The sequence below is a fragment of the Anthonomus grandis genome, chromosome 6 (assembly GCF_022605725.1).
Source record: "Anthonomus grandis grandis chromosome 6, icAntGran1.3, whole genome shotgun sequence".
Lineage (NCBI taxonomy): Eukaryota > Metazoa > Arthropoda > Insecta > Coleoptera > Curculionidae > Anthonomus > Anthonomus grandis.
This window is the reverse complement of record NC_065551.1, coordinates 6,483,249-6,503,122: the sequence shown is the minus strand read 5'-3', so window position 1 is coordinate 6,503,122 and position 19,874 is coordinate 6,483,249. Positions and strand designations below refer to the sequence as shown.

At 31.5% G+C, this 19,874-nt stretch overlaps 1 protein-coding gene across 3 annotated transcripts in view; it reads right to left on the bottom strand.

The window, feature by feature from the left end:
* Positions 1-2,744: 2,744 nt before the first annotated feature.
* LOC126737754 (inositol polyphosphate 5-phosphatase E) overlaps positions 2,745-19,874 on the bottom strand; it is a 91,430-nt gene continuing 74,300 nt past the window's right edge. For all 3 annotated transcript variants that reach the window (XM_050442783.1, XM_050442781.1, XM_050442782.1), the window contains 2 exons: positions 8,852-9,075; positions 2,745-3,073 (listed from right to left, as the gene is read on the bottom strand). In XM_050442783.1, coding sequence (XP_050298740.1) covers positions 2,959-3,073; positions 8,852-9,075 — 339 coding nt within the window. In that variant the 3' untranslated portion in view covers positions 2,745-2,958. The remainder of the gene's footprint in view (positions 3,074-8,851; positions 9,076-19,874) is intronic.

The following is a 19,874-nucleotide window of genomic DNA, read 5'->3' as shown; positions in this document are numbered from 1 at the left end:
TGTACTTTATCAATGTTTATAATTGGTATAAACCAACCAAATAGAAAAATGGTCATTTAAACTTAATGATAAAAATGATCGAAGCCCCATAGATGAAAAATTTATTTTAGCTCTACAAAAGGCCAGGGACAAAATTTTAAAACATTATAAAAAAACCAACTGGATATATTGCGTTTTCCTTATTTTGGATCCGCGTCTAAAAAAAGAAGCTTTTTCGTTTGCAGATTGGGGCAAAGATTTAGAGGAAACTGCTGTGAAACAATTTGAAAAAAATTACAAAAATAACTATTATACTGTAATCGAGGACAAATTAAAGAGGATTAATCCAGATTTTTCAAAACCTAGTACTACATATATTCAAGGCAATAATTATGATGATGACGATGACTTCAATTTGGATTTTGGAAAATTTTTTAACACATCTCAACAAGACCTATCTTTATTACCAACTATCTGGAGGCAGGAAATTGACGAATATTTATCTTATAAGAAGGCAGAAGAAAATACAAATATTCTCGAATGGTGGCATAAACACGAATTTTCTTACCCCAATTTATCCAAAATGGTAAAGGACATTTTAAGTACTATGGCAACATCAGTTCCCGCAGAGAGACTCTTCTCAAAGGCATCATTAGTAATTAGAAAACATTGAAATAGGCTAAACTCTGAATCAGCCAGGTGTCTTTTGTGCCTTAATTCATGGAAGAACATCTAGTTATTTCATTATAAAGTGCTTTTACGATGAGAGGAACTAATTTATTTAAAATTTGGGCACGTCGACTTTTTTTGCGCGTTTTTGCAGTTAAAATTTTGTATACCAATTTGGGTGTCCAAAATAGGTATTACAAAGTCTTAAAGTTTATTAGTGAGACGGTCATAATATCAATTTATTTTTAAATTCTACGCAAATTTTAATGTGTTTTAATGTGTTTTGTCAAAATTTTCAAAATATCTACAAGATGCTGAAAATTGCATATTTTATTGGGACATCCTGTATACAAATTTTAAACTGCAAAAAACTCTTGATAAAACCCAAAAGTCAACGTGTCTCAACATTTTTACAATAACAAAATCCTGAATTTTAAATAAATTTGTATCTTTCATCGTGAAAGCACTGTACCTAAGTACCATAAAAATAATAAAAAATATATTTACTAGTAATCTAGTGTTGTTTATTTAAAAAAAATTGTATTATAACTGTAGAGTTGAACGTTTGTTGTTTAATTCTTAATATTGATGTTTTTTTTTGTTGTATAAACCTTTATTTTGTTCATTTATATTTTTTGAATAAATCTAATGTTTATTTATTTTGTTTTTTTCAACTCATTTTGTTTAATAATATTTAAAAAAATACTTACTTGACAGTATAGTTCTTTTTATCACTAACTATTGTAAGAAATCTTGTTTCTTGCAAAATTTCTTGCTTTCTTGCTTAAGTAAATTTTGTCTTGTCTTGTTCTTGCTAGCAAGAACAAGAAAAAGCAAGATAAGAACAAGAATCTTGTACATCACTAATTAACAAAAAATATCCAGAATGAAAATTTGGTCCCTGGAAGTAAAATCCAAATGCCCACCGGGCACGCGGGGCTTAACGTGTTAAAATTTAAACCACCATGCAATCGGTAATATAATCATCATTCACCATTTAAAAAAAAACTGTGAAAGCTATCGCCACGCCGCGGAGTGGCTCGGCCGGGAACTAATCTCTTATAAACAGGTTACCATTGCTGATCCTTTTCTATATCCGTAGGTTAATATTTTGTGACTAAATTTAAACAGATTTCGACCTATAAATGCTTGGCTTAGAGTGTTCGAAATTAGATTAGCTATGATCCCCGTAAAGGATTGAACCTACCTTCCGGTGTTCAAATTTTAGACTTTGGCGAGTTCTGGTACGCACCGGCACTTTACCAGAAATAATGACTCCTTAATTTCACCTTTCCATCGACTCTCCAGATTAAGAACTTGGTTTCTCACTAAGGAGTAAAACTTTTTAAAGCTCTGCCAGCCTCTTTAAGGGTTTTGCCACTTTGTATATTCAAAATAAAATTAAAGATTTTTTAATTAACAACCCTTTTTACTCATTTGAGGAATTTCTTCACTCCACTGTGACCTTTTAGGAGTATGGTGTTTTTTATGTTTCTATTGTATTTCTGTTAAAGCTGCTTTGTATTTGTTAGTTATACTTAATGTATTTTTACTTTAATTGTGGATTATCTTATAGTATTATATAGTTACTGCATGGGTTTTATTATTATTGTAATGCTTTTTTTCTGTACTTTGACTTGTGTAAGTTTTTTTACTTTTTGCATGCATAAATAAATATCTTAATGCTTGGAATGTATTGTCTATTATACATGAATTAAGTTTTATGTTATAAGTGGGTATATGCAGTAAGGTAAACACATTTTGAAATTTCGTGTACTTCCACAGCGTTTAGCTAATACTAATATTTTTCAAAATAAAACATCTGGTTATTATTCATGTATCATATACTTTTTCAGTATCGCAAATGTTAACAAAAAAACAGGTTGCAAAACAATAAAACACCAAATTTCAAGATCATTTTTTTATAAAATAAGGATTTCTAAAACATTACAACTATGATTTAAATAAATATAGGTTGATTTTTGGTCAGTACAATAAACAGTACCTAAGAGGAAACAATTGACTAGAAGAGGTTACTCTTTTTTGGGACCTGGATATTTTCTAATATTAAATAAATAGTAAAAGCAAGGCCAATATAGCCAAAATAATACTCTTTTTATTATACCTGATGTGAAAGTTTAAAAAAATTAAAATAAATAAATTTAAAATTAATGTCTCAGTAAATTTAATAAGTACATACCAGTTCCCAAAAACTTGTATATAATAGCAGTATTGTAAATAGAATATTGTCTAAGAGGTTCAATTTTGATTGCCTAACAAGTATAGTTTTTTTTTGTCTTAAGGATTAGTTTATTGCAAGGAACAGGCAGTGGTCGCTCCTTTGCTTTTGCTGAGAGTCTCCGCCCTTCTTTTTAGCCCTTCTAGGTAGACATCTCTGTTAAACATGCCCGCTGCCAATGGAATACTAAAATACAGAAAAGACAAAATCAAAATCGTATATAGCCACATTGTATACCATTTATGTATTTAATTATACTAATGTTCCTACATTTCTTTTTCCTACATTCATTTAATAACTGAACAAATTGATCTATTGTCAGGTTGCAATGTGCTTGTATTTTTGACCAACGGTTTTTTATAAGTTGTATAGTTAAGTCAGTTGGAATATTGGTAAATAAGGACATCACATCTAGCGAAATCAGAATATGATTTCTGGGTATAATAAAATTCTGTGGTTGTGAAAGGTGTTAAAACTAATTAAAACGAATTTTTTATATACTGTTAATTTTTCTCAAAAGCCTGCTGTAATAAATTAACAAGATATTTAGAGAGACTATATAGCGGAGAGCCTACAAAACTAACTATAGGCCTAAGTGGATGGTTTTCTCTATGTTTTTGAAAAAAATACATTTTAGGAAAAACGCCATTTGTGCATTTTAGTTTTTTTATTATTTTAAAATCAGATGTTAGAGTGTTGGATATTATTTCAATTATTTTATTTTAAATATTAATAGTAGGATAAACCTAACTCAAACCTAAATTTTATTTGACTCCAGATCCAAGTCAATTAGCAATGTAATAGCAAATATGTTTATTATTATTTATTATATTTCATATTACCGTTCTCGAATTACAATAATGATACACTTGTAGTAGCAAGTTTTCTGCGTCCGGCGTTCACGATTTTAAAGCAAATCCGGCCATGTCTCCACTCGATCTCAGTCCTTACATCCCGCATCAGGTCATTGCAATTTTTTCGTGCGTCTGGTGTGCTTTTAAAAATGAATTCACGAAGAGATAAAAAACGCAATTTCAAACAGCTTTTACAGGATCTTCTAGAAAGTGGAAGTGAGTATATTTCATCTTATCTTTTCAGATTACAGGTTTTGGAGCATACTAATGTAACATTATGGGTAAAGGCAATAATAACATTCTTTAAAAATACACGTTTCCTACAGAAACGGTGTATTAAACTATAAACTAAGACGTAGTCCTACTGGACTATCGAGTTCTTGGTATCTATAAATTTAATTTCCCACAGAAATGAGTTCAATTTTATCCCTACAAGAACATTTCCTACTGAATTGTGTTTCTTATTCATACAAGGATGCACCGTATTATAATTCTATAAACTTTGCCGATCCCCAATGAAAATAACAAAATAGTTCCGACAACTGAGAAGAGCAATTTTACGCACACGTGTTTATGTTTGTTCGTGTTTTTATACTGCTCTGGCTTAAAGCACTGCCTGGTTTGGATTTCTCCGATTTATACAGGGTCGGATTTACTGAGTCGTTCCATTTTGGTTTTCAGGTGAATCTAATCAGTCTGAACACTCTGAATCCTCGATGACTGAGGACGTCATGGCGGTTGAGAAGGAGGATGAGGAGATGAATATTTCTCTTGCCCAGCTAGGAGCAGAGCAAAAACCTGCTAATGCTTTATTGGCCCTCCTTGAAGGAAAAGGATCAACCTGAAATAATGGACCAGAGGTTCATCAGTTTCAGTGTTTTTGATAAAAGGCCTGGATACTGAGACTCGAAAATTGGCTATTGATTCGTATCCTTTGTTAAAAGACTGTAATGCATTAAACCCTCCGGACTTAAATGCTGAAATTAAGATATGCTTGGGCTCGGCTGTATTGAAGCAAGATGCTTTTTTAGTAAAGGTTTAAAATCAGTTAGCGGCAATTCTGAGCGCTTTGGCGGTTCCATTCAATGATATCTATGTATCCGCCAAGTCTAAATCAACTCACAACAGACGAAATTTGTAAAAAAATCCTGGTGATCCTGTTAAATTAATTGCAGATGTTTTTCATTCTATTTCGTGTCATCGAAGGTACTTGACTGTTCCATCTTTGGACCCGTCCATACGAGATGTCATAGACGCGTGTCCAGTTGATTCCTTTTTGTTTGGAGTGGATTTCCCAGAGAAATTGAAGATTTTCAAAGAAGCAAAGAGGTTAGGAGCGTCACTTTAAAAGAAGCCGCCAAAATTTTTAAAACCAACAGAAAATATAACCACCCAGTCGATCTCTGCTGCTGGATCTAAATCGTCGACACCACGTTTCAATTATCAGGCTAGAAATAGGAATTCTTTTTTCGCCTTGAGCCGACCAACAACACGATCTCGTTACAAGAAGGAAGAGGAAGGAATGCGGAAGTACCCATCCCAAAAACGCATGGATCGTCGCTAAATCAGGTACCTTGTGCAAATTATGCTGGCTGTTTGGTTAATTATTTAGATCAATGGTCATTAATTACTAAAAATTCTAACACTTTGGCATGGCTTTCTGGGTACAAAATATCCTTTATCAGGAAACCAATACAATAACAACAGCCTGTAATGAATTTGAATCAAATCAGTTCAAAAAATATGATGGAAAGTATAAATAAACTTATAAGAATTGGGGCAGTTTCGGAAACTTGTCCGCAATCAAATCAGTTTCTTTCTTCTTTTTTCCTGGTACCTAAATCAGATGATACTTCTCGCTTTATCTTAAATTTAAGGAAATTAAATCGTTTTCTTGACTATTTAAATATTTATTTCCTCATTTTAAAATGGAGCATTATCGGACAGTGTTACAATTGATATATAAAGATTGTTTCTTTACAACATTAGATTTAAAGGATGCTTATTTTCTCATTCCTGTTCATAATAGGTACAAAAAATACTTGATGTTTCAGTGGGATAATAAGTATTATATGTTCAATTGTATTCCCTTTGGCTTTTGCACGGCCCCCCTTTTAATTACAAAAATAATGAGAGTGGAAATTAAGTATCTCCGAACAAATAATATAACCTGTGTATCATACTTAGATTATCTTATTATTATTAGGAAAACAAAGAAAGAGGGGAGCAAAGATATACTCTTTACCACACACTTCTTGCAATCTCTGGGATTTATTATAAATGGCAAGAAGAGAGCTCTGTGGTCCCTTCTCAACGATGTCAGTATTTAGGGTTCCTTTTTAATTCTCAGTGGCTTTTACTATTGTTACCAGAGGAAAAAAGTTATCGCTTTTACTAAATATTGTGGAAATAATTAAAAGAAATAAAGTATCTATACATTCTTTTGCAAAATTATTAGGCAGATTAGTAGGGGTTTGCCCAACTATTCAGTATAGGTGGGTTCATTAAAAAACTTTAGAACGTGAGAAATTTTTGGCGTTACGGAAAAGCGATCAAAATTATAATAGCTTTATGAATATCTCAGTTTCCGCAAAAATAGATTTAAAATGGTGGATAAGAGCCCTCTCTAATAATAAAGGTTTTCCTATACTTTAGAGTCATAACTTCAAATAAGAAATTTTTTCCGATGCATTACGCTCCGGTTGGGGAGCATTTTGTGAAGGTCAAGCTACTAATTTATGAGATCCGGTGCAGCAGACCAAACATATAAATTATTTAGAACTTGTTGCCGCTTTTCACGCTGTTAAATCTTTTGCAAGTGCAATGTTCAAATGTTCGATTCTTATTAGAATTGATATTACGACAGCCATTGCTTGCATCAATCGAATGGGAACTGTAAGATTTGGGCCTCTAAACACAGTTTCAAAAGCTTTGTGGACTTGGTGCGAAAATCGCAATATATTTCTGGTTGCTTCATATATTAATACTTCTGATAATATACTCGCCGATCGAGAATCAAGGATAACAAAAATAGATGCGGAATATAGATTATCCATGCATTGTTTTGAAAGACTTTCTTCTCACTTTGGAACTCCAAATATAGATTTATTTGCATCCTTTCTGAATACTAAATATTCACGCTATATTTCTTGAAAACCCGTTCCAGAGTCTTTACAGGTAGATGCTTTTACAATCTCTTGGATAGGAGAATTCTTTTATACATTCCCGCCATTCTGCTTAATTTCTAAATATCTACGGAAAATTATCAATGACAAAGCGAGAGGTATCGTTGTGGTACCAAGTTGGAAAACTCAACCATGGTACACCATCTGGAGAAGCCTTTTCCTGAAGACCAGAATTTTGTGCGGAACTCTTTTCTCCGTAGGGGTTTTCCAGCAATACGCCTAGATCAAGTCTTGGCATCTGTAGCTTTAAGCACACTAAATCAATATAATTCCTATTATCAAAAGGGTTTTTTTGTGTTAATTTACAAAAAGATCCCTATTCATACTCCTTTGATTCATTAATTTCTTTCTTAACTACAGAATTTAAGAAGAGGGTCTCATATGCTACCTTAAATTCTCAACATGCCTCTCTTTCACTGGTATTTAATGTAAACTCTACAGACAAAGGTTTCTTAAAAAGATTTCTTAAAGATGTCTTTAGAGAAAATTCGCCAAGGCCTAAATACCAGACCACATGGGACCCTACTTATTTTTTAACTTTTTTGTCATCTTGGTTTCCATTGGAAGAAATACCAATTTCTAAATTAACACAAAAACTGGTACCTTACTAGCTTTAATTGCGGGTCACAGAATACAAACATTATCTAAAATTCAGATACTAAATATCGTCTATTTTGACGATAGAATACGAATACCAGATTTGGTAAAAACTTCTAAATGTAAAAATTTTCAACCACATTTAGTTATACGATACTTTAGAGAAGAACCAAAGTTATATTTAGCTTCTGTTATTAAAGTTTATATAGAAAGAACTAAAGAAAACAGACCTAATAATGTAGATTATTTAATTTTAACTTATAAAAGGCCAATACACCCTGCGAGCTCGCAGCGTATCAGTAATTGGATTAAATTCACCCTGCAAAGCTATGGAATTGATATGTCTCAATTCTCAGCTAGTACACGTCACGCGTCTACTTTTGCAGCATATAGGTAGAGCTGGTATATAAATTGAAGTAATCAGAAAAACCGTGGGAAAAAATAGTTTAATGTTTAATTCCTTTTATAATCGTCCTTTGGGTCTGGATTCTACAGAATTGGCAAGAGCAATTCTGGGTTCAAAGTAGCTTTAGGATGTCTTGGTTTTTTTTGTGGATTTTGTTGTAAATCACTGTTTATGCGTTACTACTTGTAGAATTACAAATTTTTGTTTGTTGGTTTTCCTACAATAAAGGATGATCTTAGATCTAGATCGGTTAACTTTAAACATTCACGAGTGTATCATTATTGTAATTCGAGAACGGCAATATGAAAAATAATTAATGAATTACCTTAAGGAAAATTGATCGAAATTATATGAATATTGCCGTTCGAAGAATTACAATCCCTCCCATATCCCAATCCCCCTTCTTTTCGATCTAGATCTCCTTCCTCTGCTTTTACCAAAATTGCAATGAGCTGATGCGGAATGTAAGGACTGAGGTCGAGTGAAGACAGGGCCGGATTTGCTTTAAAATCGTGAACGCTGGACGCAGAAAAATTGCTACTACGAGTGTATCATTATTGTAATTCTTCGAACGGCAATTCATATAATTTCGATCGTCAATTGATCTATTAATTATATATAAATGATACATATCATTATTTAAATACAATTTTTTCAACTTATTCTTTATAAAAAAGATCTAAACCACCCTTTCTTTATATCTACTATAAAATGAATTAAATATAATTCAAAACATTAGCAAGTATACTTGATCAATTTACTCATAAAACGCCATGTCTGATTTACAATTTTTGGTTACTAATTTACAAGAGTTTGGATGTTTATGAAAAAATCCGAAAATTAAAAAAATATTTTTTGTTTTTTTTTTTGCGTTATTTAAAACATTAGAATAAACTAAATGAGAATCTTAGGCTAAACTTACGTATCAAGTCCTGGTCGCAAATGCACCTTAAACACCCCCCAGACAGGCTTATGATCCGAAGTGGTTATACTTTGAACAGCATCGTAAACCAGACATTGTAGCGGTGGATTTTCTAAAGCTCCGCTTAACCGTCTTGAGTTTCTTTGCTTATATAAAATTCTGTCCGTGTACGCGGGTGTTCTTTGTTTGGACGAGGTATCAAAATTTTGGGTTCCTGGGTCATACTAAAAATGTTTAACTTTGAGTGAATATCTAGTATACGTGAAACGGAAATCGATTTCTCGAAAAGTAGACTTTGGAAATATTTGAAATCTTCAATAAATAAAAAAAATCAGTAATAATCGGTAATACAGAGCAAGTTCCACATCTTTGAACCAAGTTAAACATCTTTGAACCAATTTTATACAATTAAGATCACATTAAATAAAATTAATTATTTTGAAAATTTAGTCTTTTTTGACTTTACGAAAATTCAAAAAAAAAAAACCAACACTTCATACAATCTCTAAACCTTGCAAACTTTAAAACCAAAAGGTCACAATAGATAATATTAGGAAGATTCTATCAAAATAAAAAACTTGTATATACACTTACATAATTATATTGTAGATCGTCCTCATCAACAATAATAACTGTAATATCATAATCAATATAAAAAATTCATATTCATATATCCTTCCGTGCTCCAGACTTCTTAATTTTTATTTTTTTCTCTGTTATAACCCTCTATGTTGGAAGATGAATTTGGACAATCGTTTCAAGCAGCCAATCCACTTATCAATTCTTTATAAAGGAAAAAACAAAACATAGATAAGGTTTGTTGTATTATAAGAAATATTTACATTTCTTTTTTGGATAAACATATCTAGGGACTCACATAGTGTTAAATCTCTATGTACGAGGTGTTTTTATATTAGACTTTTATGTTGCTAATTAGGTTAAAATAAGCATTACTTAGATTGTCAACGTCCTGTTTTTTATTAATGCTGCTTGGGTGTTTTTTAATTTCAATCATTTCACTTAAGAGTCTCTTTTTATAATTTTGCTGTCTAGATAGAATTTCTGTTTTTTCAAAATCAAATGGATGTTGAAACTTTGCAAAGTGCCCAGCAAGAGTGGTTTTTAAATTACTGTTAATAAGTATATGAGGTTTTGTACTTCTTTTATGTTCAGAAATTCTAGTCTTTAAATATCTAGAAGTTTGACCGATATAAACACCATCGCATTCACAACATAGAATTTTATAGATTACAGGCATTACTTTCTAAGTCCTTTGGCGTTTTCGTTTTTAATTTTGAAAAGAACCGTTTGGTAGTGTTTTAATTCTTGAAAGCAATGGTAATATTATCGTCATTAAGTTCTCTTGCAATCTTCTCAGAGAGATTACTGAAATAGGGTATTTTAATGATTTTTTTTCGGCGGTTTTGATCTGTTTTTTAGTTTGATTAGTTTTAAACTTAGTTTTAAATTAATTGATCAAATATTATTTTATCAATTAATTTATGTGGATAATCATTATTTAGAAGAAAGTTTTTTATTTTAAGAAAATTCTTTCTGTGATAGTTGTAGTACCCTACTCTTCAAATTTTTTATAATATTAGATTTTTGTTTTAAAAGAGTGATTAGAGCTATAGTTTAAATTTTTTTTGAGAATGTTGGTTTTTGGTACCAATCTGTTTTTATTATATTTTGGTTAGTTCTAATAAATAAAATATCAAGGAACGGGGTTGAGTTGTTGGACTCTATTTCGATCGTAAATTGCAGTTTTGAATGAAAACTATTAAATGTGTCAAGAAGAACACTAATTTGGTCGGCAGGCACGCTAGTAATAATGCCATCGACGTATCGTTGGAAAATTGGTAATCTAAAAGGTGATTGATCAATGCATATTTTTTGAAGTTCACTCATAATGATGTCGGAGCAAATAGGTGATAAACAATTACCCATACCTAATCCAAAAACTTGTTGGTAAAACTGTCCATTAAAACTGAAATATTTTTTTTGAAATACGAAATTCAAGAGGTCTAGAACCTCTTGCAAAGATAACGTACATCGGTCTTTTAATAAGTGCCATTTTCCTGTTAAAATTGTAATGACAAGGTCTGTTGGAATATATATTTGTAGACAAGGAAATAAGATCCAATGATTCTAAGGCATAATCTATGTTTTGTTTTTTCCTGTATAAAGAATTGATAAGGGGATTGGCTGCTTGAAACGATTGTCCAAATTCATCTCCGAACAGAGGGCTATAACATAGCAGAGAAAAAAATAAAAATTAAAAAACTCTGGAGCACGGAAGGATGTATGAATTTCTTATATTGATTATGATATTACAGTTATGATCGTTTATGAGGACGATCTACAATATATGTAAATGTATATACATTTTTTCATTTTGATAGAATCTTCCTAAAATTATCTATTGTGACCTTTTGGATTTAAAATTTGGGAGGTTTAGAGATTGTATGGAGTGTTTTTTTTTTGAATTTTGGTTAAGTTTTATAATAAATTTTCAAAATAATTAATTTTTTTTTCATATGATTTTAATTGTATAAAATTGGTTCACAGATTTTTAACTTAATAATTTTATTTGCTTTTTATGTATCTTTTCGAGTCCTGAGAATGATCTCATAGAGATCGACAAGTCAACAAAATATACAATTGATCGTCTGAAGTAGTTTTTTTGACCTATATCCAACAAAAATAAAAATTAAGCAAACTTATAAACTGAGGTCACGTGAAAATAACTTGTAGGTTGATTTAAATAAACTTGCCTTCATCGTCTTTATTTTCTTCAATATCTTGTATCTTCGTTATCATTTAATTTTATTCAAGCATTAAACAAAGTATTTTATTTCAACTCTACAATTATTTTTCACGTTTCAATGTCTCTATTTCTTCTCTCAGTTAAGACAGATACTTGGAATTGATGGTATTTTATTAAATACATTTTAGACGAAACAAAATAAACTTTGAAACTTAGATATCACTTGTAACTTGCTCTGTATTACCGATTAAATAGGCAATTCATTAGACAAAATGCAAAAGTTTCAATAAAAACGTTAAAAACAGGTCAGCTATCATCTTTTTAAAGAAATGCACCTACCTTCCGGTCACTCTTAATACATGGTGTCGAAAGTAATGGGACATAGAACAACAGTAGATTCCTTAGGTCAAAATAATGTGATCGAGGTCAACTTGCCTTATCTTAACTTTAATAGTAACTGACATACAGGGTGTCAAAGAATTATTTGATTTATCGTTTTTTTCTCATAGGCCCTGAACCAATTGACATACTGACTTTTATTAAAATAGCATCTTTGGCAGTTGGCGTTGGAGACAAGTGTTAGTGTTATTTATGTCAAACTTTTTGAATGTCATACAAAACTTTTAAAACGAGTAAAAAAGTTTTTCTCTTAAGTTTAATCATTTTAAGTAATGCCTAGGTATAATTTGTTTACCAAATTGAAGATGCGTGATATGCTTTGTGTTTACGCGCAAGTAAATTTTAATGGACGGCATGCAAGACGCAGGTATCAGGAAATATTTCCAGATAGACAACAACCAAACCAAAAATTCCAAAGAATTTATAGCCGACTAGGAGAAACAGGATCATTTCGGCCAAAAATGCCTATTTTGGGCCACCCAAAAAATATTTCTCAAGAACAGGAACAAGAAATTTTAGTCCGCGTAGCAGAAAATCCCGGGTTAAGTACTAGGCGAATACCGGCAGCGACGGGTGTAAGCAAATCATGTGTAAAGTACTTTAGAAAGAAGGCCTCTATCCATACCAGTTTACACTAGTTCAGTGTTTGATCCCACCAAATTTGCCAGCCAGAATGCAGTTTTGTCGTCAGTTTAAAAATATGCAAAACACAGACCCAATGCTTATTAGCAAAGTGTTATTCACAGACGAGGCTGCATTTACTAGACGCGGCATATTTAACTTTAGAAATGCTCATATGTGGGATACTGAAAACCCCCAATCAGTTGTCAGTCGTTATTTCCAGCATGAATTTAAAGTTAACATTTCGTATGGTATTATTGCAAACCATAGGTATAATAGGCTCCCATGAACTACCACCTAATTTGATCGGAGACTCGTACTTAAATTTCTTACGAAATGAACTTGGGGGTCTTTTAAAAGATATACCATTAAATGTTAGGCAGAACAAGTATTTTATACAAGATGAGACCAGCGCATTTTTCTCGACAGGTACGCAATTACCTTGAAGAACAATATTCCGAACGTTGGATTGGTCGTGGAGGACCTTTGCTTTGGCCTGCGCGTAGGCCAGACTTTGAACCCCATGGACTTCTGTATTTGGGGATATTCGAAATCAATTACACCGCCCAACAGCATGTATGTTGCATGGAATATTTTTATGATTCTAGGCTTATTTTTAATGCTGATATTAAATATTGTCATCAGTTTATATGTGTCAGCTCTAGTTTTTGAGTTAAAAGGAGGGAGTATTTTTTGGGAATTAAAAATACACTCAACGTACAAATATTTTTAATTACAAGAACTATACACTCAGGAATTTTCTTTTATATGATTTTCTACTAGTTTTGAATGAACTGCTACTCTGAATACTCCAGCAAAAATCGGCCAACATATGTGCATTCCAGCGACCCTGAAATCTTTCCTCCATGGTTCGAAGATCTTGGTGGAATCTTTCACCCTGTTCTTCACTCATGTCACCGAGATTTTCAGGAAAATGGTGTAAATGGCTGTGTAGGAAGTGCACTTTGATGCTCATGTTACATCCAAGTCGCTGGAAGTGTGACAACATCTCTTCGACGTGCGCAATGTAATCGTCACCCTTCCTATTACCTAAGAAATTTTGGATAACCCAAACAAAGGAATCCCATGCATTCTTCTCAATTTCTGACATTGAGCTGGTGAAATTAGGATCGTTTACCAACTTGCGAATTTGTGGACCATCAAATATACCTGCCTTGAGTTTTTCTGAACTTAGACTTGGAAATTTCCTTGAAATATATTTGAAACATTCACCATCTTTATTTAATGCCTTAACATATTGCTTCATTAAACCTATTTTAATGTGCAGGGGTGGCAATATGATACGATCTCGTGGCACTAGAGGTTCATTTATAACATTAAGACTACCTGGAAGTAGTGCTTCCCTAGAGGGCCATTCTTTTTTTGACCAATGTTCTGATTTTGCTCTACTATCCCATAAACACATAAAACAAGGATATTTAGTGTAGCCTCCTTGTTGTCCTAAAAGGAAGTTCACCATCTTAAGATCAACGCAAATCACCCATTTATGATTGTTATATTTGATTTTGTTCATGACCAGAGCTATTGTGGGGTATTCTTCCTTAACTTTAGTTGAATGTGCTATTGGTACGGAGCCTAGTTTATTTCCGTTGTGCAATAGTACACACTTCAAACTCCGTTTTGACGAGTCAATAAATAAACGCCAATCGATTGGTTCATATTTCTGCAAGCCCATGGCAGTCATTAAACCAGAAATATTAGTACAAAATACAAAATTATCCTCCTCAGCGAAAAAGAGAAGTAAGTCTTTTTCTCGAGTGCGGTAATAAAAAACTTTAGTTTCTTTAGTTAAAAGATTTCTCTCTTTTAATCTGGAGGCCAATAATTCAGACGAAGTTTTGGATAGTCCAAGGTCTCTAATTAAATCATCAAGTGCACTTTGATCGAATGGTTTTGGTTCAAAGAGATTTTCTGGAACAAACTCGTCATCTCTCACGCTACTCAGTTCATTCAATTCATCAGAACTTTTTGTAGATGTAGATGGTAATGGTAAAGATGTATCTTTTGAGCTCCTTACAGGCCTCACAGCTGATGTTGATGTGGGGTAAATCCATTTGGAGCGGTTCGTCTTGTTGATTCCTTTTATATTAACAACGCAAAAATAGCAGTCATCGTGATGATTTAAAGGTTCACGCCAAATCATTGGAGATTGGAATTTAAAAGAGAGTCTCTTCTTAGTGGCCCATAAACGTAATTCTTCAACACAAATTTTGCACACAATATTGGGCACCCAGCACTTGTTATCTGTTTCCAAAGGAAAACCAAAACACTCTAAATACGCTCGTTTCACAAAGTCTGACATATTCAATCGAAATTTTTGAAAAACATATTCACCACAAATATAACAAAAACAATTCGGATCGTTAATGCAGACCCTTCTTAGCGAAGTCATGATGAAAATTACAATAATTTATCTAAAACGCGACTATAATAGATAAAAAACCAAAAATAAAGATAAATGAGAAGAACGTAGCTATATCTAAACAACTCGAGCTGTTAGAGTAAAACTGACGACAGATTCGAAATCAGATGCCTCGAATTAGTAAACAACAATAAAAATATTTCAGTCAACATAAAATAACCTTCGATTTGTTGTGCAGTGTTATTTATGATAGTCCTATAAATAATCTAAATGAACTAAATGTAAAAATTGTAGATTCTGTAAATATGTTAAAAAAATAATGAGGTAAAATAATCTTCTTTTTAAAATACGGCAGTCATTTGTTAAACGTATTTCAAAATGCATTGAAGTTAATGGAGGGCATTTTGAACAGTTGTTATAGTAGCGTTATTTGTATCTTAGGTATTAATTTTATTTTATTTAGTATTGCATTTTTAAAAATCTAGTAAATTTAAGTCATCTACATATTATGAAAACCCAAAAGTGCGATTATTTCGAAAATGGTTGCTGCTATAGCGATAATAAGGTAATAATAGTATAATAAGGTAATAATAATATAATAATAAGGCATACATTTTTTATGTAATATTAAAAAAGGAAATTATTTTGTTACTTTTCAAACCAATATACGGAGCTGCAAAAAGGGCTCTTAAAAGAGCTGTTAGGGGATTTAAAAAAGTAAAAACTAACGCAACGAGCGCTCTCTACTGAAAACACGAAAACTGTATACGAAATTTTATTTTTCTTTTCAAAAGACTCGTATGTTCTAAATTTCATGTCATTTCAAGTCATTTGGTTCAGGACCTATGAGAAAAAAAAACGATAAATCAAATAATACTTTGATACCCTGTATTTCAGTTACTGTTAAAGTTAGGATAAGGCAAGTTGACCTTAATCACATTATTTTGACGTCAGGAATCTACTGTTGTTCTATGTCCCATTACTTTCGGGACATCCTGTATATGATATAATCATTTTAACACGGAAATATGGATGCCGATATTTTTGAACATTGGTTTGAAGAAAAACTCCTCAAACGGTTGGAAAATGTATTAATCACACAGGAAAAATTATAGCTGAAAACTATAAAACCGAGCAAGTGATAGACGAGGTACGACTATTCAAGTAGTCATGAATCTAATTATTCCGACACTGACATATCTTCAAAATCATACAAAACTTAATTTAATGTATTTAATGTTTTTTTTTAAATATAATAAGTCTTTTTAGCCTATTTAGGTCTATTTTTATTATTTTAGTAGAAATTAAAATATTATTACTTACACCCATAGAAATTAATGCTAATAGCCGTCAAATTAAAAAAAAAATCTTATAAAAATTAAAAAAAAAATTGTTTGAAGGCCGCTGGTTTCTTAACCGGGGACTAACTTAACTTTTATTATTTATGTGTTAGGGTAAAACGTGCCGACTATATTAAGATTTTCTTTGTGGACTTATGTAAAATTATAATGTAATTTCTGAACATAAATAAATAAATTGAAATGTAAAAAAATATATAATAGACATGTGCCTCATTGAATGTAACACAGACGTTGCCACTTTTATGTACAGTGCGCCCAAGGAATAGTCGTGGACGACGCATGAGACGCAAGAGGGGAAATTCGTGCATCCTTTTTTCATTAATCTGTTAAAATGCATTATAAACTATTAGTTCATTAAATATCTAGCAAAATATATATGTATGTATCTACAAGAAAACTGTATAAAACCTTGAAAAAGAAGAAATTAAACAAAAATTAAATATTTATTTTAATAATTTATTTTTCTTTTTGCGAATAAATTAAGATTATGGCCAAATAAATAAATCCTTAAAACTTCTTTTGATGTAAAATGCACTTAATTATTTTATAGAATTAAAAAAAATATACATTATTTTTTTATTTAAAAAGTCAAATATATTTTATTCTTATATTATATCATTTTCTTGACCTTGTTTCAGCCTATTTTGAAATTTTAAAATTCAAATATTATTATAGTAGTCCATCATGACAATGACAATGTACTTTTTTATAATCCGAAGTACGCCGTCGTTAAAAATATGAAAGCTGTCCTAATTTTTAACCTACAGACTCTTTTTTTTTTGTGTCTCTGTGTTACTATTTAAAATTTTTTAGTTTTTTTTCCACAGAAAACAAAGATGTTTTATTACTTATATATCTGTTCTATTATAGTGTTTTATAATTTTGAGACAAACAAATAAACTTTGAATTTCGTTTTGAACAATGTAACACACTGCACGTCAGATAAGTGAGTATACTATCTTATCTCACTTATCTGATGTGGCATACTTTCTATCAGAATTATATGAGAGAAAAACAATTTTATTTACAAGGAGAGCATCCCTCTTTCTTTTATAAGTTCTTATGGCAAGTACACGAACGCCGGTCATATCTATTATTATATGCTTGTGTGATATATCGTTAAACAAAGAATTAATTAGTTTTAATCTATTAGTGCTAAAATATACAGTTTTCTATTAAAAAAAAAATTATATTTTTTTATCTTAAAATCCTACATACACTATCGGACAAAAGTAGAGCAACACTTCCAGCAATATTTGCAAATACCGATTTTAAAATTATAAATGCATGATAATGTATACAAATCCACTAAGTTTTAAAACTACAAAGTAGGCTATGATTATTAATGTCAACAAAAATTTTCGCAAATTAAACAAATGATTTTATTTTGACGTTTAAGTTTAAATGCTTCATAGTAACGCGTCAAAAGTAAAGTAACATTCAAATAATTTGTTCAAAAGAAGGGTTTTAGCAAAAGTAAAGGGATAAAATAATTGTGTAAGGTGATTTTTATGTTTTTTTGAACATTTCTGTGTAAGATTAATCATGCCGAGAGGAATTCCAATTTCAAAAGACTTGAAGCAAAGAGTTGTGAATGGATTCATGAAAGGTAACAAACAAGCCGATATTTCAAGACAGTTTGAGTTACCCCGGTACACTGTGTCCAAAATAATATCATCGTATAATGAGAGGGGACATTTAGAGAAGTTGCCAAACTCGGGAAGGCCAAGGAAAACATCAGTAATGACAAACGCATCAAAAGGATTTCCCAAAATGATTCTTGGAAGTCCGCACCTCGATTAATTGCCGAAATTCCAGAAATTACGGTTGGTATACGAACAGTACAAAGAAGGTTAGTAGACGCAAAGTTATTTAGTAGACGTCCAGCCAAAAAGCCGTTAGTTTCAATAAGAAATAGAGCAGCAAGGTTGGCATTTGCACGCCGGCATTTAAACTAGACCGTCAATGACTGGAAAAAAGTTCTATTTAGTGATGAAACGCGCTACAAAATATTCAATTCTGATGGAATGAGGCGTGTGAGGCAACCAATCAATACAAGTTTTAATCCTAAATACGTAACACCTACAATTAAGCATGATAAAGGTAGTGTATTTTTATGGGGTTGTTTTTCATGGAATGGGGTAGGCCCTATGCACTTTATTAATGATACGATGGACCGATTTGTTTATAGGGATATTATGGAGAATGTTATGCTTCCTTATGCAGAATGGGAAATGCCATTGCGTTTTATTTTTCAACAGGACAACGATCCAAAACATTCTTCACAAGTTGTTCAACACTGGTTTTGGGAAAATAATGGTCGTGTTTTACAGTGGCCAGCATAATCCCCAGATCTTAACCCCATTGAGAATCTCTGGGAAGAAGTAGAACGTCGTATTCGTACCCAAATGTTTCCAAATAAACAATCCTTAATAAATAAAATTAGTGAAGTTTGGACAAGTCTTCCCGAAAATGTCATTCAGAAGTTGATTGTTTCAATGCCGCGCCGTTGTCAGCAAGTAATTAATAATAATTGATATTCTATCAATTACTAATGTATTACTTTCAATTGTTTTTGTTGTTAAATGTGCTAAATATTTTTTGTTGCTCTACTTTTGTCGCCCCCATTCTTATCAATTTTTATAATCATTAATATTTACCGTTCTTAAAATGATTAAAAGTACACCAAAATGTACTGAAATATTACTTTCAGTGTAAGGATAGTGTGACATTAAGATTAGCGAAAAATCACATCCCAATAATTTTTTTTATTCAAACTTGAATAAAATTGAACTTTTTTGCTCTACTTTTGTCCGATAGTGTATCTACAATAATACAGATAACATAATCGTGTTCTACAAAAAAAACCGTATCAAGATAAGTTTTACTTTTTGTAGAATAAAAACTATGACAGCTGTCAAATTTTTGACAATAGCAAATTTAGTTTAATAAAAAAGTAGCAATGCAAAAACCACAAGGCTCTGCTATCTCCTATATAGCAATTCACTAACCGAACAGATATATTACTTTATTAATACTTCCCTATATCAGCTCTTTAGTATTCACTAAAAAAATTGTCAAATAATTCCACAATATTGTATATTAGTGCCCACTGAAATAATTGAAAATATTAACAAAACAATTTCACCAACAAAATATACCACAAGAAAAAAGTAGTAATCAAGTCAATGAAACAAGAAAAATTTAAACAACACACAAATATCAGAGCAGACAGTGCCAAAAACTATAAATTATATTGTAGGCCTATGATCAAAACCAAATTCAAATATAGCCGGCACGCTTTACTCTAACACAAGTAATAAAAGTTCCCCGGTTAAGAAACCAGCGGCTCTCAAATAATTTTTTAATTTATATTTTTGTAAGATTTTCTTTTTAATTTGATGGATATTAGTATTAATTTCTATGGGTGTAAGTAATATTTTATTTTTTCCTAAAATAACAAAAAAAAGACCTAAATAGGCGATAAAGACT